The sequence below is a fragment of the Bos grunniens genome, chromosome 1, assembly GCF_055505025.1.
Source record: "Bos grunniens cultivar Pamir isolate PY7600 chromosome 1, Bosgru_T2T1.0, whole genome shotgun sequence".
NCBI lineage: Eukaryota > Metazoa > Chordata > Mammalia > Artiodactyla > Bovidae > Bos > Bos grunniens.
Window position 1 is genome coordinate 9,080,023 of NC_141165.1, and position 22,599 is coordinate 9,102,621.

At 47.8% G+C, this 22,599-nt stretch overlaps 1 protein-coding gene across 11 annotated transcripts in view; it reads right to left on the reverse strand.

Moving 5' to 3' along the window:
- The window catches only part of DOP1B (DOP1 leucine zipper like protein B), a 132,824-nt gene that overhangs the window by 61,067 nt on the left and 49,158 nt on the right, over window positions 1-22,599 (reverse strand). For all 11 annotated transcript variants that reach the window (XR_015168492.1, XR_015168486.1, XR_015168484.1 and 8 more), the window contains 7 exons: window positions 19,953-20,067; window positions 14,750-14,870; window positions 12,695-12,814; window positions 10,262-10,364; window positions 8,880-9,071; window positions 5,330-5,987; window positions 2,392-2,663 (listed from right to left, as the gene is read on the reverse strand). Coding sequence is in view for 8 of the 11 variants with exons in the window: in XM_086413334.1 (XP_086269460.1) it covers window positions 2,392-2,663; window positions 5,330-5,987; window positions 8,880-9,071; window positions 10,262-10,364; window positions 12,695-12,814; window positions 14,750-14,870; window positions 19,953-20,067 (1,581 nt within the window). In the remaining 3 variants the exon portion in view is untranslated. The remainder of the gene's footprint in view (window positions 1-2,391; window positions 2,664-5,329; window positions 5,988-8,879; window positions 9,072-10,261; window positions 10,365-12,694; window positions 12,815-14,749; window positions 14,871-19,952; window positions 20,068-22,599) is intronic.

Below are 22,599 nucleotides of genomic sequence, written 5' to 3' on the forward strand. Positions count from 1 at the left end.
TAAATAATGCTCTTAACAAAAAAAAGAAAAGAACTTCCCTGGTGGTCCAGTAGCTAAGCCTCCACATTCCCAATGCAGGGGGACCCCAGGTTTGATTCGTGGTTAGGGAAGTAGATCCTACATGCTGCAACTAAGACCTGGCAGAGCCAAATAAATTAAAAAAAAAAAGGCAGGGGGACAGAACCAAGCTGGAGATGGCTTCAGCTACACGACTTGCTTGAGGAGGGTTCAACCCAATAGGTGAAAAGCCAGGCCACTTCAAAAGCTGTTCAGAGGACGGGCTATCAAGACCCCAAAGGAGAGTTTACTTCCAGCACTTTATATAAAGCATCGAGAATCTCTCTCCTCAGGGTCTCTGGGTATGCAGGGCATCTGGAGCCCCTCCTACCCTCAGGGGAAATGGGTTCCCCCTACAGGCCCTGGTGAGTGGTCCTATCCCTGTCTACACTGCACGACCACTCCGTCCTGGCCTGGGTCTCTGCTGTGGTTGACTGGACAGCAGAAGCCACCTGACCCAGGCGTGCTCCACTGACTGCCCATTTAAGAGCCGACAGGCGAGCTCAGAACTGTGAAAAAGAGACGCCAGTGTCATTAGCTCTGACAACCAAGCTTGAGGGTCCCGAGGCTGACTGAAGGTCGAGTGACAAGCAGGTTAGGTCCTGGCTGGCAGGGAGACATGGAGAGGAAGCAGCCTTGGGCTCTGACAGCTCCCCAGGTGAGACCTGTGAGAGCCAGCGGCATTCCACTCCCAACCCTGGCCCTCCACAGGCTCCATCTTTATAATAAACCTCAGTTTGTTGTTTTTTTTTTTCATGAGCTAGCTGGAATAGTTTTCAGCTTCTTGCAGTTGACTGAGCCCTATAATACCTTATTTTCTTACTCTGTCCCCAAGAAAGATGGACAACACCTGCTCACCATCTTCAGCAACAATCTTTCTCACATTTGACAAATACTAAGCTTTTCTAAGAGGAAGAGATGGTTGGAGAGCATCACCGACTCAATGGACATGAATTAGAACAAGCTCTTAGCAGAGACATTGCTTTGTCAACAAAAGTCCGTCTAGTCAAGGCTACGGTTTTTCCAGTAGTCATGTATGGATGCGAGAGCTAGACTATAAAGAAAGCTGAGCACTGAAGAACTGATGCTTTTGAACTGTGGTGTTGGAGAAGACTCTTGAGAGTCCCTTGGACTGCAAGGAGATCCAACCAGTCCATCCTAAAGGAGATCAGTCCTGAATGTTCATTGGAAGAACTGTGTTGAAGCTGAAACTCCAATACTTTGGCCACCTGATATGAAGAGCTGACTCATTTGAAAAGACCCTGATGCTGAGAAAGACTGAAGGCAGGAGGAGAAGGGGACGACAGAGGGTGAGATGGTGGGAGGGCACCACCAACTCAATGGACATCAACTCTGGGAGTGAACTCCAGGAGTCGGTGATGGACAGGGAGACCTGGTGTGCTGCAGTCCATGGGGTTGCAGAGTCAGACATGACTGAGAAACTGAAGTCTTTCTTGAGGCTGCTGCTGCTGCTAAGTCACTTCAGTCGTGTTCGACTCTGTGTGACCCCATAGACGGCAGCCCACCAGGCTCCCCCGTCCCTGGGATTCTCCAGGCAAGAACACTGGAGTGGGTTGCCATTTCCTTCTTCAATGCATGAAAGTGAAAAGTGAAAGTGAAGTCGCTCAGTCGTGTCCGACTCTTGGCGACCCCATGGACTGCAGCCTACCAGGCCCCTCCACCCATGGGATTTTCCAGGCAAAAGTGCTGGAGTGGGGTGCCATTGCCTTCTCCGTCCTTGAGGCTAAATAACCTCAAAGCCTCAAATCTCACAAAGTGGGACAAAGTTTCTCTTTCTGTGTATTTGGGTAAGTTAACAATTCTTACTTATGGAGTCCAGTCAGCCTAACGCTGAACACAAATATTACTGAACACTTGCTGTGGGGCCAGAAACTGCCAGGAGCTAGGGTTAGAGACAGACAAAGCAGGCCCAGGTCTCCAGCCACCCTCTCTGGCTGCTACCCAAGGCACGATACTCTTTGTCACCACCACCAAAACCCTAGGCCTTCCCAGGTGGCACAGTGGTAAAGAGTCCGCCTGTCAATGCTGGAGACGCAAGACACATAGTTTTGATCGCTGGGTTGGGAAGATCCCCTAGAGAAGGAAATGGCAACCCCCTCCAGTATTCTTGCCTAGAGAATTCCATGGACAGAGGAGCCGGGGTGGGTTACAGACCATGGGATTGGCAAAGAGTTGGACATGACTGAGCAAGTGACTGCATACACACACACACATCCACCCACCCCAACCCCAAAACCTCAGGGACAGCTTCAAAGAAAGAGTCTGGGAAGAAGGTCTCAGGGTCCCAGCTTTCCTCTTCCTGGTGGGAAATACCTGATAGAAGTCCGTTTTCTCTGCAATGACTTTCAGTATTCCTGGAGCGATGGGAGGAACCGTCACCATCTGCAGCTTGCCGAAAAATGGGTTGTGTCCGGAGCTTTTATAGCGTTTCATCTTGTCTTCAATGACGAGGGCAAGGGACTGGGAGTGGTTGATCACTTCGAGTAGGGTGGAGACGGCCACATTCTGGAGGTAGCAGTCAGTCACACAGCAGCAGATGGTCATCAGCGACTTCAGCCAAGGTGGAAAACTGGAATCGCCAGCTCCTGAAAGGAAGCCAACCAGAGGATGGAGACACACAAAAACCTCTCGAGACTGGCTCACCAGCCTGCGGACTCTAAGACCTTCAGGTCCGGGAGGCCACCTGCACAGCAGTGTGATCACCTTCTGGCGGTGACACGCTCCACTGTCCCCATTCAGGGCCGGGGGACCAATGAGACCAAAGTCATGTGCTAACAGACTGTTCAAGTTCTGCAAATGTCACTCTTGGGGTTTTGAGATGATTCAAAACACGTTTCTCTTGTTTAAAAAAATTTTGTAAATGGGACTTTCCCTGTGGTCCAGTGGTTAAGGATCTGCCTGCCAGGGCAGGGGACATGGGTTGAATCCCTGGTCTGGGAAGATCCCACACGCCTCGAGGCAACTAAACCTGTATGTACCCTACAATGACTGAAGGCTTCACGCCCTAGAGCCTGTGCTCTGCAACAAGAGACGCCACCGCAATGAGAAGCCTGCTCGCCGCAACTAGAGAGTAGCCCCTACTCGCCGCAACTAGAGAAAGCCCTCTCGCGGCAATGAAGGGCCCATGCACCACAACAAACACCCGGTACAGCCACACACACACCCACAAAGTAAACACAGTAAAATCTGAATTGAAATACTTGTAAAATTTACATATAGTAAAGGTTACATTTGTTGGTGCAGAGCTCAAAACGTGTTTTCAAAGTTCTCTTGGTGGTAGGGCACATGGCATTAGCTTTACAAGAGGCTAAAATTATACCAAAGATATCAATGCTAAATGCATTTCTTCCAAGTATACTGTCATCTGCAGCTTGGGAGTCAAAAGACACATTACATGGGACGTTTAACAAAGGTGATGATGAGAGGGGAAATCTTCGCCCTCAGCTCCTACCAACTTGATCACTCTTCTCTTATACCTTCCCCTTGATCCTTTTTTCTTTAAAGTGTTCACTGCCTGCAATAGATTTAATTGCATGTGCCTGAAATTCACATGTGAACGCCCCAAGCCCCCAGGGTAACAGTATTTGGGGCGGGGGGGTGCCTATGGGAGTGACTGGGTCTAGATGAGGTCCTGAGGGGTGGCCGACATGATGGGATTGGAGCCCTTATTAGAAGACACCAGAGAGACCCCCTACACACCCCACACACGTCCCGGGATGTGAACACATGGCGAGAAGGTGGCAGTCTGTAACGCAGGGAAGAGCTCTCACCAGACGCTGACTATGCTGGCACCCTGATCGCAAACTTCTGGACCCAGAACTGTGAGAAAATACATTTCTGTGGTTTAAGCGCCCCCGCCAGCCTATGGTATTTTGTTATGGCAGCCCGGGCTTAACATGCTGCCAGTAACAGTTTGAACTGCGCCCCCATAGAAATTCTTATGTTGAAGTTTATAAACCCGCAGGGCCTCAGAATGACCCTCTTGGGAAATTGGTCGCAGATGTATTAGTTAAAATGAGGGCCTGGTAGAGAAGAGTGGGTGGGCCTCTAATCCAATATAACGGGTGCCCTGAGTGCATGCATGATCAGTCTCTTCAGTCGTGTCCAACTCTTTGCAACTCTATGGACTGCAGTCTGCCAGGCTCCTCTGTCAATGGGATTCTCCAGGCAAGAAGATTGGAGTGGCCAGCCATATGCTTCTCCAGGGGATCTTTCCGACCCAGGGATTGAACCCGCGTTTCTTATTGTCTCCTGTATTGGCAGGCGGGTTCTTTACCACTAGCACCACCTGGGAAGTCCAGTGGGTACCTTACCGAAGGGAAATTTCAACACAGACACGTACACGGGAAGGATGCCATGGAGAGATGAGGGCTAGGCTCCCACAAGCCTGGGAACCACCAGAGGCTGGAGGAGAGGCCGGAACACACCCTTCTGAAGCACCTTCAGAGGGAGTGCGGCCTTGCCAACACGCTGACCTCAGACTTCCGGCCTCCAGACCGTGTGACAACACATTTCTGTGGTTTAAGCCATTCAGTGGGTGGTACTTTGTTATGGGAGCCCTGGCACACTAACACATAAAGCTTTAGTAACAGGTCTCACGAAACAGTCTATGTACTGACTAGGATGAGGCTCCTTTTATGTCTCAGACTTTTTAACAGGCTGTGCTGGGCACCCGAAGGTTAAAAAATATAGACCCAGGGGTTTTCTTGGTGCTTCAGGGGTTAAGACTTTGTGCTTCCATTGCAGGGGGTGTGGGTTCAATACCTGGTCGGGGAACTAAGATCTCACATGCCGTGTAGTGAAGTGTTAGTTGCTCAGTCGTGTCCGACTCTGCGAACCCATGGACTGTGACCCGCCAGGCTCCTCTGTCCATGGGGATTCTCCAGGCAAGACTACTGGAGTGGATTGCCATTCCCTTCTCCAGAGGATCGTCCTGACCCAAGGATCAAACCTGGGTCTTCTGCATTGGAGGCAGATTCTTTACAGTCTGAGCTACATACAGGGAAGATCCCACATGCCAGGGGGTGCAGCCAAAAAAAAAAAGGAATTGTAAAGATACAGATGGAGCTCCGTTAGGTTCCCGTCTGGTGAAGACAAACCCAAACTGTACACAGGAATTACGAAACAAGGAAGGAAAATGGGGGTGGGCAGACAGCGCCCTCTCGGTGGCTGTGAAGTTTTAACTCGTCTATAACCCTCAGGGGCCCAAGGCTCCCGACCCCTCCCAGCACACTCCCTGGGTGCCCCTCACCTGGAGGCTGGAAGAGGACCTCACAGAGCTGCTCCATCTCCTCCTCGGACAGGTACACAGGGAAGGTGGCGCAGTCCAGCAGCAGGTGGCAGGCGGCCGCGAAGGCCTCCCGGACGCCCTCCTGGGAGCCCCCCAGGTCTAGGACCACCTGGTCCACGGCCCACCCCTCGTCCTTCTTGCGGCCGGGGCTGCGGGGTAGGGGTGAGGGCGGCTCCACACTCCTGGCCTTGAAGGGGGACCCTCGGGCCATAAAGAGGTCGGAGAGCATCTGCTTGAACTGGGGCACGCCGCCCAGGTGCCGGGCCTCCCACGAGCCCTTCCCACCTTCATCCCGCGGACCCGCAGGCTCCTCCACAGACTTGGTGTCTTCCCCGGACGCCGTCAGCTGCGCCCCGAAAACGTTCTTGTGGGCAAAGTTGGCGATCAGCTCCTGGATGCAAAGGAACGTCCTCTGCATGCTCCCGCCCTTCTTCCAGATGTCGTCTTTGTCCGGGGAAACCCGGGGCACCCGCAAGTGCTCCGAGAGCTCCGGCGAGGAGGCGCTCAGCCCGATGCCGCTGTCTTCCGATTTCAGCGGGGGAAACGGCGCATCTTCATCGCCGGCGGGCATGGCATCTGTGTCAGAAATCACTTCGGTGTTTTCACCTCTGACTGGACTCTGCAAAAAAAAAAAAGGAATCTTGTATTGTGGATCTCGTAAGACCGAGGGGTTCAAACATCAAGTGAATCAGGCTACGAATGCATCCTCCCTATTTTTCGAGACCAGTTTTCTACGCCAAGAGGATCTCCATGTGTATCACGAGAGAGCCCTCTTCTTACCATTTATTTAGACCCTTCAGAATCCAAAAAGGTTATTTAAAAACAGTTTCTGCCAGCAGGGACCTACTGTATAGCACAGGGAACGCTGCTCAGTGTTGCGTGGCAGCCTAGACGGGAGGGAAGGGAGCTGGGGAGAAAGGACGCAACGTGTACGTACAGCTGAGTCACTCTGCTGTGTACCTGAAACTATCACAACAGCGTTCATCCGCTCTCCTCCAGCATGGGCTTCCCAGGGGGCGCTAGTAGTCAAGAATCTGTCTGCCAGTGCAGGAGACACGGGTTCGATCCCTGGGTGGGGAAGATCCCCCGGAGGAGAAAACGGCACCCACCTCCAGTATCGCTGCCTTGAGAATTCCATGGGCAGAGGAGCCTGCTGCTGCTAAGTCGCTTCAGTCGTGTCTGACTCTGTGCGACCCCATAGACGGCAGCCCACCAGGCTCCCCCGTCCCTGGGATTCTCCAGGCAAGAACACTGGAGTGGGTTGCCATTTCTTTCTCCAATGCATGAAAGTGAAAAGTGAAAGTAAAATCGCTCAGTCGTGTCCGACTCTGTGTGACCCCATGGACTGCAGCCTACCAGGCTCCTCCGTCCATGGGATTTTTCAGACAAGAGTACTGGAGTGGGGTGCCATTGCCTTCTCCGAGAGGAGCCTGGTGGGCCACAAACAGTCCATGGGGTTGCAAAGAGTCAGACACGACTGAGCAACTGAGCACAATACTCCAACGTGAGATAGCCAAATTTTAAGAAAGCAAAATGAAATGAAAAAAGAAAAAGTTCCTGACATTTAAGAATATGAATAAGGAAATTGGGTTGAGCATAAAATACAGGCATAAAGGAATGAAATAAGAGGAGACAGAAAGAACAGAGTATTAACCACATACATGACTCACATATGCACACACACGTGTACATACATTCTGTGGCTTTTTCAGAAGGATGACACCTCAGTGAATCAACTTCTTATATACTATTATTCAGGGAATACTACATTAAACTGAAAACTTTTCAGCACCTGACCCACTCTCTGGGGAAGAATGAGACAGTATCATGCATATATTTGGAAACATTGTTATTTATATTTGTACACAACACATGCTTATACTTTATAGCTTACATCCTTTTGAGGATTTTTCCAACAGTTTTAACAGGTAGGGAGAAAAAAAAACTAGCTTTGAAAGTGAAGGAAGAACCGGTAACTAGTCTGCAAACTGAGCTTCAAGCCCCACGGGCAGCCCACCTGCCTCCCAGCACTAACCAACACGCACAGCTCTCCTTTCAGGAAAGGAATAAGGTGAAGTTACTCAGTCATGTCCAGCTCTTTGCGACCCCATGGACTGTAGCCTACCAGGCTCCTCCGTCCATGGAATCTTCCAGGCAAGAGTACTGGAGTGGGTTGCCATTTCCTTCTCCAGGGGATCTTCCTGACCCAGGGATGAAACCCGGGTCTCCTGCATTGCAGGCAGACGCTTTACCCTCTGAGCCACCAGGGAAGCCACCCTCCTTTCAGGAAGGGTTCCCGTTTTTAGCCTGTTCCTGTCTGCCACTGGACTGAATGGATCTCAAGGGCAGAACTTTCAAATCCCTAAACAAAGCATAAATTAAAAAATAATTCAAAGACCATGGGCCTCAAACTGCTCGTGGAACTGTATTGTTATGGTCTTTTTGGAGGACAATTTGGCAGCATCTCTTCACATTAAGAAATGGGCTTGATTCCCATTTCTAGGAACTGATTCCTCAGAGACACTGGCAGCCTTGAGAGCAGGTTGCATGAAGATGTTGACAGCGGCACTGTAGCAGTGAAAAACTAGAAATAACTGGAAAAAAAACAAAAAAAAAACAACCTCAATAGGGGAGTAGTTGAAGAAACTGTAAAGCCATACCATAAACTCTCATGCAGAAATGAGAAACCAGCAAGATATCGCTGTAAACAGATACAGATGCTCTCCAAGGAGTGTTTGGATGAAAACCAAAGCAAATCAGAGAAATAATGTCTATTATGGGTTGAATTATGTTCCCTAAAAAAAAAATGCTGAAGCCTCCCCAACACCAGTATTTGTGACTGTGATCTTATTTGGAATTAGGGTCCTTGCAGATGATCAAGTGAAATGAGGTCATTAGGGTGGGTTCTAATCCAGTATGATGGGTGTCCTTATAAAAAGGTGAAATCTGGACACACACAGACATGCACACAGGGAAGATATGGGAAGGGGGAGGCTGAGACTGGGGCAGCGGGTCTACAAGTCAAGGAACGCCAGGAACACTAGAAGACGGGGCAATGCACGGAACAGACGCTTCCTCACACCCTACAAGGAACCACCCTGCTGACACCTTAGCCTCGGACATCTGCCCTCCAGAGCTGGGAGACGGGAACCTTCTGCTGTTCTGTCACCTTACTGCAGCCCCAGGGACTACTATCTCACTTGTAGTGAGTAAAAAGTAAAAAAATAAGAAAGCGCAAAATTCCCCATATACAAACATACACATAGAAAGGTCGAGATGGTGAGCTGTGTGTAAATCATTAGCTTAGTAGGTGGGCTTCAGCAGAAAGACAGTAGGGCAGAGGGTGAAATGAACGGGGTTATTTCAACACGACAAGCTTTCACAAAGCGTATGAGGGTCTTAGAAGCCTGCTTTGGATATTACCGACATGTCTTCTAGTCTTTATTCCTATCCAGGGGGGCCCAAGAGCCCGTTAGCCTGGAAAACCATGTCGGCTCTTCCAAACACGTACCAAGCTCCCACTCGTGGGCTCCGTGTCCAGGTAGGAAGGCGGCATTTGGACCTTGCTGAGCACTTTGAAACAGGTCCTTAGGGCGTGCGTGAGTTCGGGTAAGCTCAGCATCTCCATCTCCTCGGCCAGAGGCTGTAGCAGGCAGCCAAGCACCTGTGGGAGGTACTGGGTTTGCACCTCCGAGTAAAGTTCCTGTGAAACACAGATGTGGGTTTAACTCATGTGTGATCAGCAGAAAGCAGTGCCTTGGAAAACGCAAGCATTTTCTGGGCCTAAGTTTGTTCCACATTTGTTTCCAAGTTGGAAAACAAAACAGTATTTCTTCTTGATCTAAATACATCCATGGACATTTTTTCTCTCCTTTCAGGTGCCTTCCCTCTTTCTAGCAGAAAATGACTGCCACATTCATTTCTCTATTAAGGGAATTTGTTTCCTTGGAGAAAATCAGCCAAGGATGTAACTTTTAAGAAATACGTTTACTTTCTGGGACTTCCCTGGGGGTCCAGTGGTTAAAATTCCATGCTTCCAAATGCAGGGGGTGAGGGTTTGATCTCTGGTCAGAGAACCAAGGTGCCGGGGCAGCGGGACCAAAATTTTCTTTTAAAAAATTTAAAAAAGAAATAACATTCCTTCTCTGGTGGTTCAGCTGGTAAAGAATCTGCCTGCAATGCGGGAGACCTGGGTTCCATCCCTGGGTTGGGAAGATCTCCTGGAGAAGGGAAAGGCTACCCACTCCAGCATTCTTGCCTGGAGAATCCCACGCACAGAGGAGCCTGGCAGGCTACAGTCCATGTGGTCGCAAAGAGTCAGACGTGACTGAGCGACTTTCATTCTATCTATCTATATATCATGATACTCATTCCTAAATAACTGCTGTCCAAGGATGCCACCCAGCTCCTTATCTGGTCTCCGTACCTTCGGCTCAGCCCACTTACCACTGGCTGAAGTGTTATAACTCCGTATATCACAAGGGCCTAAAAGATATGAGACCACATTCAGCTACATCTTCCACGCTGAAACAAACATTAAGTGGTGTCTATGCACAACCACTTTTTCAGTAAGATGCTGGCGGGGGTGGTGGTTCAGTCACTAAGTCGTGTCTGACTCTTTGCGACCCCAGGGACTGTAGCCCACCAGGCTCCTCTGTCCATGGGGATTCTCCAGGCAAGAATACTGGAGTAGGTTGCCATTCCCTTCTCCAGGGGATCTTCCTGACCCAGGGATCGAAGCCAGATCTCCTGCATTGCAGGTAGATTCTTTACCGACTGAGCTACACAAGAGAAGTCTGTTGGTAAGATGAGGTTTAGAAAAAGACCAACACCACTAATAAGAATCCCAATGACAGCCAGCATAGAGCCACCTCTGGAGAGCAAAGGACCTACCAGGGGGATCACGTCCAGAAGGAACACGAGGAGGGTGCAGAGCTCTGAGACTGTCGGGGGAGGGCCGATGCTTCTCCCAACAGAGGGACTCCGCTTCACGGGTCTGCGTGAACCACAGGAAAGAAAAACCACTCTCTTGTAATACTATCAAGCAATTCCTATGATTTCCAATAAAGTAATTTATTCTATTTCAACCACAGTGAAAGACAGCTTCTGTAGTTTTAATAATTCAGCCTTGATGCTCAAAATGATCTAACACAGAGAAGCGTCAGTAAGTCTTGAATCTCCGAAACAGGTTGACTCTGACCTGAACTTTATCATAGCAACTGAGAGTGGTCCATGCCCCCATGGGATTCCATACCCGGCTGATCTCAAAGTGTCAACAGCAATAATTCCAGGTCCCCAGCCCCAAACCAAAAGCGTGTTCCCAGGGAAGGAGCCTGGCTCCAGAAGGCAGGACAGCTGTTCGACTTGCTGTGGGAGCAACCGGAGATAGCTCCCCCTCCTGCTCCCACCCCGCATCATCCCCATGAGCTTAGAATCCCTCAGCTCCCAGAGAGAACTGCTACTCCACTGGGGAATTCTACTGGTAGCTGCTTATCTTATTCTCAAACTCAACACTTCCTTTTCAATAAGTAGGCAACTGGATACCTAAGTTAAAAAGTCAATATACTGGTTCTCAAAACAGTAATTTTGGATTCATCCTGCTATCACAGTACAGTTCGACCTGAGTTAGCTTTCTTCACTGTAAATGATCGCTTAGGTATCTCAGCGTTTATCTGGGTAAGAAATGGAAGAGCTGCATTCACTTCATCGAGGAGATTCTGCTCCTAGGTGCCTATTCTAAAGAGACCCCCCACGTCTGCATACAGAGACAGGATCGGTGCGGTCACCAGGGTACTACCTGCAGTGATGAAAAGACTGAAACTGGTTTATTCAGACGCTGGCTGACTGCACCCAAGGTGAACGGACTAGGGGTGTATGTTACCATACAGATAAATCTCCAGAAGTCTCTGACCTGCACCTCCCAACCAAACACACATGGGTGAAAAGTTATATGCAATTTGATACCATTGATGTAAAACTTGAAGAGGCAAAACAGACTGTATCATTTCTGGATAGTTGTTTTTATACTGGATACTTTTTTTGTATTTGTTATAAAAGTATAGACATCACTGGGACAGACATGCACTTCAGGACAGTGATTAAAGCTGGGATGAAAGAAGGGAAGCTGCTGGGAAGGTAAGGGGTTAGCTCTGTCTGGGTGGTAACGTTTTATTCCTTAAAAAAAAAAAAAAGATGTGAAAACCGAAGGTCAAATACTGTCCACAATTTTAGCAATGGGTTCAGGTGTCTGACATTATTTCCCATCTTTTCCTGTGTCTGAAATGTTTCACAGTTAATTCTCTTTTTTAAAGAAAGCGTTCCCGTAACTGTGAAATGGAACTGAGCGGACCAAAACACACTCCGGTCTCAGTATAACATGGCCTTGCTGTCACCCGTGGATCCAATTACAAGTAATTTATTCATCGTAGATTGAAGCGCCCGCTGGGTCTGGCACCAGAGGCGGCAGAGGACATGGCAGGAACAGCTGGGACGTCAGGCAGGCAGGCCTGGTTCCAGTCTCAGCTGCTGCTGATCTGCTGTGCTATATCACACAGGATCCGTCACATCTCTGCTCTCTGGCTCTCTTACATGATGGATGTGCCTGCTTTTCCTGGGGGTATGTGGAGGGGACAGCCTGAGACAAACTTTAGTAAGTTACGCTTTGATTACAGCTACAGGTACCAAAGGCGGTGTGACAACGCAGAATGTTCCAAAGGATGTGACGGGAATTAAGTTTTATACCATGAATCACAGGACAGAACTGGATCTTAGAGATTACACCTGTCCTCATTTACAGGGAAAATCTGGGAAAGGGCCCCGCGGGGAAGCTTGCAGTCCCAAGCTGGCCACTGCCCCACAGTTTGGAGTCGGTGCAATCCACCAGATTGAAAGTGACGGGAAAGCTGATTACAGCAGCTCAGAACACAACTGTTTTCATCTGAACCCATTATACACTGATTCCAGTAAGAATTTAAGATGACTGATGATTTGAAAAACTCTCTCTCTCCAGTCCCTGGGCCACAAAACCAAGCTTGTTGAATAGATCAGGCCTCTAAGGGCACAGTGGAAAGAAACCTGATTAAATTGACACCAACCAGAAAATGCATGAGTTTGACTTTAATTAGGAAGCATCAGCATCGTGTGAACCCTCTCAATGGCAGCGTTCTTAATTCTATTATGAGTTTAAGTGAATCCAATCATATACTCAGCAGAGATCATCCCAGTGTCAGCCATTGAGTATAACCTGACCACAATGAGCAGCTATGAGAAACCATGACAGCCTCAATTCCTTCCCACATGTTTATAAAGCCTGAACTGGAGGCTTACCTGAAACAGTCCTCAAAACACCTTGTCATGTAATCCCAGAGGAAGTCTGAGCTCAGGGACGTGATCAGCAAATTCACTGTCTTAACAATCTCAGAGGCATTTCTGTTTTCTTTTATTGCACTGTAAAGGAAGAGGAATACTCACATATGTATCTATGAAAAATCCTGTATTACAGGAATACCACGTCTGAAAAACACAAATTCATTGTATCATTCATTCACCTGGGGTGCAGTGTGTGAATAAACCCGTTTCAATCTTTTATGACTTATTTCCGGAGAGGCTGACAAACCTCGTCATAGATAAAATATTACTGTTCTTATATAGGGAAGAGCAAGCACGTGCCATCCTAAATAGTACGTATATTGATACATTCCCTCAGAAGTAAGCTTAAGAGCTACTGAAAAAAGAATGTGATATGGAAAACCAGCTTAAGTCCAACTGTTGGTAATTACATACTCTACTGGTAAAATAACATAGTACAGCCATTTAGGAGAAAAATTTGGCTAACATTTAAATGCACATCTATAACTCAGGGAATTTATTCTAGGGACTTATGCTATAGAAATCCTTGTACAAGCACACAAAGATGTACACATAAGGGAATTATGAGAACGTCATTATAAAATATTGAAAGAGTAGAGACCACCCAAAAGTTATTAAGAGATTGATCGATTAGTCAGGATTTCTTAAGTGACAGCTCCTTACTAAGGACTCTAAGGCAACCATTATCCTCCACAGGAGAAGACTGTAGAGCCAGTCATAACTTGCATTAAAAAAAAATAAACAGGCAACTGAACAGCTACTGTAACTTCAGCTTAAAAACAAAAGATAGGCACCTATATACTTATGCATTGAAAGTCTGGAATGTTTTATGTTTTTCTCAGAAGGGCAGTGGGATTATGGATGGTATCTTTTTTTTCTCGATACTTTCAGATATTGGTACGTTCTACAATGAACATGTATTACTTTCATATTCAGGAAAACAGTAAACCACTCTCATTCTGTGAGGAAAAAAACAAACACGGAAGACTCTTGGTATACTTACAGTTAATAACCAGGAAAATCCAACAGATTTCAATTTCCAGTACTTGTGTGTGTGTGTGCATTCAGTCGTGTCTGACTCTTCGCGACCCCATGGACTGTAGCCCGCCAGGCTCCTCTATTCCTGGGATTGTCCAGGCAAGAATACTGGAGCGGGTCATCACGCCCTCCTCCAGGGGACCTTCCCCACTCAGGGACTGAACCTGCGTCTCCTGCATTGGCAGCAGGTTCTTTACCACTGAGCCACCTGGGAATCCTAAATTTTCAGTAGACCAATGCCAAGTCAGGGGAAAAGGAATTACATTAAGAATAAAGGAAAAAGGAAGAGGTAGGAGACAGGGGTTCAATTCCTGGGTCAGGAAGATCCCCTGGAGAAGGGCTCGACCACCAACTCCAGTATTTTTGCCTGAAGAACCCCAGGGACAGAGGAGCCTGGTGGGCTGCAGTCCATAGGGGTGCATAGAGTCAGACACGGCTGAAGCGACTTAGCACGCACCCTTCCTTGAAAAGAACAAAAACAGGACAAGACACAGGGCTGACGGATAAGAACAAAAACAGGACAAGACACAGGGCTGACGGGTAACTACACACTGTGCACGTTACTGCCTTGTCTGCCGTCTCCCAAACCCCACTCGCTGTACCTTCGGGTCCTCCAGCAGGAGCCCCGGGGCCCCCCCTGCCCTCTGACTTGTCTCCTGAAGACTCACACCCACCGGCCCCACTTCCTGACCCCACGTCCTGCCTGCCCTCCTCCCGGTAACTCACACTTGTACACTAGACCCAGCTGCCTTTGTTGTGCAACTTTTCACACTCTGCCAAAAACACAGTCTGTACGTCCCAGGCTGGGGCAGAGACAAGATCAAACTCCTCGTAACCTTCTCAGCATTCAACAGGGAAAAGTTGATTCAGGTTGACTGATTTAAGAGCAGAAGTTATCTTAAGGAGTGGCTTGGCCTGCTACATCTCCAGCCTCGAGCACATCAGGAAGAGTGAATTTGAAAGCCACGCCCCTACCTTATCACCGAACTTCCGCTCTGAGTGTAGCTAAGTTTAAGATCAGAGCCAAGAGCATCTCTGCAATAAGAATAAAACGCCCGGATGACTTCAAGAAACAAATTCTCAACAACTTGAGGCCCTGCAATTATAAAGAAAATGGCCAAATGAATGAATGAGTAAATAAGAAATAAAATATCAATATTTTTTAAAAATCCATTTTTAAACCAACAAATGACAAGTGTGTAACACATATCATGAGTAACTCCATATACATAGATAATTTGTATAGTCTTAAATGTACAGAAACTTAACTTTGGTTGTGAAAATCACAACTTTAGTTGGGGGAATAACATCCATGAAGACAGTCACCATTTCTGTTGTTGTTCAGTCGCTCAGTCGTGTCCGACTCTTTGTGACCCCATGGACTACAGCACACCAGGCTATCCTGTCCTTCACTATCTTCTGGAGTTTACTTAAACTCATGTCCACTGAGTCACTGATGCCAAACAACCATCTCATCTTCTATTGTCCCCTTCTCCTCCTGCCCTCAATCTTTCCCAGCTTCAGGGTCTTTTCCAACGAGTCACCACTTCGCGTCAGGAGGCCAAAGTATTGGAGCTTCAGCATCAGATTTTCCAATGAATATTCAGGGTTGATTTCCCTTAGGATTGACTGGTTTGATCTTCCTGTCCAAGGGAACATTTTTGTAGGGCTTACTATGCGCTGGCCACTATTCTGAGCATTCTGTAACTATTAACTTATTTAATCCTTACAACAGCCAAAGAACCAGGTATGTAATGAGGTATGCTGTCCTGATTATGGATGAGGCGACTGAGGCTGAGTAACTAGCCCAGGTGGATTCTCCCAGGTGGAGGCAGGGGATGAATATTAAGAGCACAGAAACTGCCCAGCCAGAGACAGTCCCTCTACATAAACCCCAACACAGTAGGGCAATTTCCCATTGTGAATACTTTTAATGATGAGCTAGAATGACACAAGAGAAATAATCACCAACCCAGAAAAGCTTAAGATGGCACAAGAGAACTGGACCCTGCCAGATAGGCAGGTGGGAAGCAACTGGACATTTCTGCTCCTCGAGCACCAACCAGTAGGCCTCATGGAAGGTCATGGCTTCCCACCCTTGTAATCAGAGGAATGGACACAGCACGAGGCAGAGAAAACACAAGCTCTGTCAACAAAGAATAAGCAAATAATCTGATCTCTTACGCTTCCGAAGGCAAAGGCCCCCTTTTCACAATAAGCCCCAGGTTGTATTTTATCTACAGCATAAAACTGTGTGTGTGTGTGCTCAGTCTTGGTGGGTCTTTGTGACCCCCTGGACCGCAGCATGCCAGGTTCCTCTGATCATGGAATTTTACAGGCACGGATACTGGAGTGGGTTGCCATTTCCTACTCCAGAAGATCTTCCCAACCCAAATGGTTTTTACTAGTGAAGGAAAGTGGTTGACATTCAAGGAGAAATGAGGAATTGGCTAAAGCCTGGTAGCCAAAGCACAGATAAGACTGACCGTCTTGTGCCTTCCAGTCTACAGTATCAATCCTCTCCTTTGCCCTTCACAAAGAGGGGCCTTTGTGAAGAGGGGCTTGTGAACAACAAGAGGGGCTCTGTGCCTTTCAATGGGAAACTAAATTATCAGAGAGACAAATTTGACTTCTGTGATGAGGCAGAAACCCATCATTCATCCCATTCCAGAAAATACAACCTGGAGCCCAAGTTAGTTCAACACTCACTTGACCCAGGTCAAGGCCTTGACATAAAACACCCATCCCCAAGGCGGAGCCTGGAGACACACAAGCCTTGTGCTTTGAATTTGATCAGGAGCAACCAGAGATGCACCTGTCATGCACCCAAGTTCATCTGTGTCACAGGAGTTAGCATCTTGGGGATGGGCCATCCAAGGGTCATCAAGTAAGGAGCAACGTTCTGACAAACAGAGCTCAGGTTCTGCAGTCAGACAGACTCCAGAGTTTCAGTCCAGCTGAAACTCCAGCTCCTCGGTGGGCCCTGGAAAATGACTCAGACTTGTTCCGCCCTATTCTCCATCTGCAGAATGTGTGTAGTCAGAAAAGCTACTCAGGGTTTTTGAAGGTATGACATATGCGTGGATGTATATTAATGATGTGTGTGTTAGTCGCTCAGTCATATCCAACTCTTTGAGTTGGTCTGTAGCCTGCCAGGCTCCTCTGTCCATGGAATTCTTCAGGCAAGAACACTGGAGTGGGTAGCCATTCCCTTCTCCAGGGGATCTTCCAGACTGAGGGGTCAAACCTGGGTCTTCCACACTGCAGGCAGATTCTTTACTGTCTGAGCCACCAGGGATGTATGGATGCAAGAGCTGGACCATAAAGAAGGCTGATCGCTGAAGAATTGATGCTTTTGAACTGTGGTGTTGGAAAATACTCTTGAGAGTCCCTTGGACTGCAAGGAGATCCAACCAGTCCATCCTAAAGGAGATCAACCCTGGATATTCATTGGAAGGACTGATGTTGAAGCTCTAATACTTCAGCCACCTGATGCAAAGGGCCAACTCACTAGAAAAGACCCTGGTGCAGGGAAAGACTGAAGGCAGGGGGAGAAGGGGTCGACAGAGGATGAGATGGTTGGATGGCATCACTGACTCGATGGACATGAGTTTGAGCAAGCTCCGGGAGATAGTGAAGGACAGGGAAGCCTGGTGTGCTGCAGTTCATGGGGTCACAAAGAGACACGACTGAGTGACTGAACAACAACAAATATTAATGATGCACAAAATGATTGCCCCTCAAATGTCACTGTTATTATTAACAACAAGTAGGACACATTAGGACCGCAGTCTCCCTTCTAACGTGACCAGAAGCCTACGTTTCCCTTTATCTGCCTAGAGGTTAGTGCCTCCCCGGCTGCATAGATGCCTCACGCCTGTCTCTGAAAGCATCAAGGAAAGGTCCCTGTCCTGATGCCTGATGGAGAGGAACTTCGCTAACACTCTCCACTCCTGTTCTCTGCAAATAGTGCCTGAACAGCAGGCCGCCCTGAGCAGAAGGCTCAGAGGACGCCATCGAGACTGAATCCGGGGCAGAAGAAGGGCTTTCCTGGCCGGTGACGCTGTTCAAGGCGTGAGGTGCTGATTTCTCAGGGTGAATGGACACTGGAGCAGTTTATCTTTTTTAAAGCAAGGGAGAGAGAAGGCCACTTTCCTCTTTGACTCCCAGAGGACCACAGTGCGTAAAGGGGGAGCCTTCCCGACCCAGAGTCTAGTTTAACCTGAGGCCTGAGACAGCTGGGATCCAGGCGGGGGTTTACAACCAGCCTCCTATTTACATTTCTTGAGGAAAGGAGGCAGGTGGGCTGGAGGCTGGATATTTACCATCAGCCTCCTGTTTGCATTTCAAAAAAGGAATAACAGAAATAGGGTAAAGAGCCAGGCTTCCTTCCTGTTTTAATATACAGCTGTGGGCAGGGACAGGGGGGCTGAACTCCTTTTGCATAAAGGATCACGAGTTCATGTATTTCCCCTCCTTGGGGCAAGGGAGACACTGCACAGGCACAGGAAGCCTCCTTGGGGGGTCAAGAGAGGAGGGGCACCATCCCATAATAGGTAATTCTAAGCCTCCCTCCCATTGGCCTTTGGGCTGGAATCCATCTTGGGAAAAAGTTGCACACGCATGTTGGGGAGGGTCTTCAGGCTCGTCGGGTGTGGGAAAAGAAATCAGGTAACTGGCCAAAGGCAAAGACCTGGAGGAACTGCCCTACACAGATGATTTAACCGTCTCTCTGCTGCTCTCCTCACTAGATGGGACACCTACACCCTTTCTCTGCCTTACCAATGGACCGGCTGTGTGCATGCTCAGTCGTGCCCGACTCTTTATGACCCTCTGGACTGTGGCCCACCAAGCTCCTCTGTCCATGGGATTTCCAGGCAAGAATACCAGAGTGGATTGCCATTTCCTTCTCCAGGGGATCTTCCGGACCCAGGGATCGAACCTCGGTCTCCTGCATCTCCTGCACTGCAGGTGGATTCTTTACTACTGAGCCATCGGGGAGGCCCTATTTCTGCCTTTCTTCCATCTTAACAAACTATTTCTCTGTGTGCTCTCCTACTTGTTGTTCTGAGTCTCTAATAATAAACTTTGAACCTGTTTTTATAACTTTTGCCTCTTAGACAAATGTATTTTTCAATGGGGTAAAGGGCCAGTGGAATTTTGCTTCTTGCCTCTAGCCCTTGCTGGACTAGTGGCCAGGATTCCTGGCTTTCATCCAGGATACCCAGGTTCAATTCCTGGGCAGGGGTCTAAGATCTCACTTCAAGTTACCACTCACTGCTGTCTCTCCGAAATCAGACCCTCCTTCATGTGACAGAGGAAAAGACTGAGGCCTACATGGCAGAGGGAGCTTGTCTGGACTCCCAAGGCAAAAAGACGGAGGAGGGTCCCCTGTTTTCTTGAGAATACAACCAAAGCCATTTAACTGAAGACACGTTCTCATAAAGTCAGTACTGTACGTGCCCTGCAGACATGTGTGCCAATGAGCATAACAGCTCAAAGGTATTTTCCTAAAATAAAAATTCAAGTAATTGTGCAAAAAATTTAAGAAGAAACTGCCTGCAAAGGTGAGAGACCTGTGTTCGATCCCTGGGTTGGGAAGATCTCCTGGAGAAGGATATGGCAACCCACTCCAGTATTCTCGCCTGCAGAATCCCATGGACAGAGGAGCCTGGTGGGCTACAGTCCTACTGAACGTGGGATCACAGAGAGTCAGACACGACCAAAGCGACTTAGCAGCAGCAGCAATTAGTGAAAACTGAAGCACAGAGCATGACTGAAGTCCCTCAAGATTCTGAAATTCCAAAGAGTAAACTGTATTCTAAACGATGCGGTGGCTTCCCTTGTAGCTCAGTCGGCAAAGAATCCACCTGCAATGCAGAAGACTTGCTGGCAATGCAGGAGACCTGCCTTCAACGCAGGAGACCTGGGTTTGGTTCGTGGGTCAGGAAGATCCCCTGGAGAAGGCAATGGCAACCCACTCCATTGTCCTTGCCTGGAAAATCCCATGGATGGAGGAGCCTGGCGGGCTGCAGTCCACGGGGTCCCCAGAGTCGGACCCGAGTTGGCAACTAAACCACTAGCAAACAATGGGGTGACTGCACCTCACCGATATTTAACTCCCTCTCAGCAGGGCATCCACCTTCGGCGCGTGTCGGTAGAGCACATCTAGTGTTACCTATTTCCGGCTTGTCGAGCAGACTGACGAGGATGCGGAAAGGCTTTAGGTGCCCGTGGTGGCGCTCCTCTACGTCGGTGTCAGGGAACTTCTGGTGCAGGATCTCAGCCAGACCCTGTTGTTTTTTTTTAAAAAAAAGCCACACATTAGGGTATTATATACAGTATAGTGTTGATGGCTTATGGTGAACGGTGTTGGATTCGGAATTTCCAAAGGACAGGGTTTTGCTTTGGGACCAGAGACTTGGCTTCAGTCACTTAGAGCTTTGTGCGCCAAAGTTTTATTACAGTGAAAAGTGGACAGAGAAACAGTTCTGACATCAGAAGGGGGTGGAGTTCAGTTGGGGCTTTATATATACTTTTGCAGTTGCTTACTAACAGTAGAAGGAAATGGAGAAGGAAATGGCAACCCACTCCAGTATTCTTGCCTGGAAAATCCCATGGATGGAGGAGCCTGGTAGGCTACAGTCCATGGGGTCGCAGAGAGTTGGACGTGACTGAGCGACTTCACTTTACTAACAGTAGAAAGGTCTTACCAGACCCACTCCCACAACATATCTCTTAAGATAACAGGATGAGTCAGAAGGTTCTTAAGGAGGAGAAACATGTACTTGAGCAGGATACATTGTTGCTATATAATTATTAGTATAGAGTTTAAGCAAAGGAGAAAAGGAAAGATATTCCCATTTGAATGCAGAGTTCCAAAGGATAGCAAGGAGAGATAAGAAAGCCTTCCTCAGTGATCAATGCAAAGAAACAGAGGAAAACAACAGAATGGGAAAGACTAGAGATCTCTTCAAGAAAATTAGAGATACCAAGGGAACAAACATTTCATGCAAAGATGGGCTTGATAAAGGACAGAAATGATACGGACCTAACAGAAGCAGAAGATATTAAGAAGAGGTGGCAAGCATACACAGAAGAACTGTACAAAAAAGATCTTCACGACCCAGATAATCATGATGCTGTGATCACTCACCTAAAGCCAGACATCCTGGAATGTGAAGTCAAGTGGGCCTTAGAAAGCATCACTACGAACAAAGCTAGTGGAGGTGATGGAATTCCACTTGAGCTATTTCAAATCCTGAAAGATGATGCTGTGAAAGTGCTGCACTCAACATGCCAGCAAATCTGGAAAACTCAGCAGTGGCCACAGGACTGGAAAAGGTCAGTTTTCATTCCAATCCCAAAGAAAGGCAATGCCAAAGAATGCTCAAACTACCGCACAATTGTACTCATCTCACATGCTAGGAAAGTAATGCTCAAAATTCTCCAAGCCAGGCTTTAGCAATACGTGAATCATGAACTTCCAGATGTTCAAACTGGTTTTAGAAAAGGCAGAGGAACCAGAGATCAAATTGCCAACATCTGCTGGATCATCAAAAAAGCAAGAGAGTTCCAGAAAAACATCTATTTCTGCTTTATTGACTATGCCAAAGGCTTTGACTGTGTGGATCACAATAAACTGTGGAAAATTCTGAAAGAGATGGGAATACCAGACCACCTGGCCTGCCTCTTGAGAAACCTATACGCAGGTCAGGAAGCAACAGTTAGAACTGGACATGGAACAACAGACTGGTTCCAAATAGGAAAAGGAGTATGTCAAGGCTGCATATTGTCACCCTGCTTATTTAACTTCTATGCAGAGTACATCATGAGAAACTCTGGGCTGGAAGAAGCACAAGCTGGAATCAAGATTGCCAGGAGAAATATCAATAACCTCAGATATGCAGATAACACCACCTTTATGGTAGAAAATGAAGAGGAACTAAGCCTCTTGATGAAAGTGAAAGAGGAGAGTGAAAAAGTGGGCTTAAAGCTCAACATTCAGAAAACGAAGATCATGGCATCTGGTCCCATCACTTCATGGGAAATAGATGGGGAAACAGTGGAAACAGTGTCAGACTTTATTTTTCTGGGCTCCAAAATCACTGCAGATGGTGACTGCAGCCATGAAATTAAAAGACGCTTACTCCTTGGAAGGAAAGTTGTGACCAACCTACATAGCATATTCAAAAGCAGAGACATTACTTTGCCAACAAAGGTCCGTCTAGTCAAAGCTATGGTTTTTCCAGTGGTCATGTATGGATGTGAGAGTTGGACTGTGAAGAAAGCTGAGCACCAAAGAATTGATATTTTTGAACTGTGGTGTTGGAGAAGACTCTTGAGATTCCCTTGGACTGCAAGGAGATCCAACCAGTCCATCCTAAAGGAGATCAGTCCTGGGTGTTCACTGGAAGGACTGATGCTGAAGCTGAAACTCCAATACTCTGGCCACCTCATGTGAAGAGCTGACTCACGGAAAAAGACTCTGATGCTGGGAGGGATTGGGGGCAGGAGGAGAAGGGGACGACAGAGGATGAGATGGCTGGATGGCATCACTGACTCGATGGACATGAGTTTGGGTAAACTCCAGGAGTTGGTGATGGACAGGGAGGCCTGGCTTGCTGCAATTCATGGGGTTGCAATGAGTTGGACAGGACTGAGCGACTGAATTGAACTGATAGAGTTTAAGGAAAAACAGACCCTTGAGCAAGATGAGTTGTTTTGTTGTGTAATCATTAGCTCTGGGTTTAAAGAAAGTTAGTCTTAGAAAAGATAGGTTGTTGTCATAACAACTCAGAGTTTAAGGGAAAAAAAAATGTCTT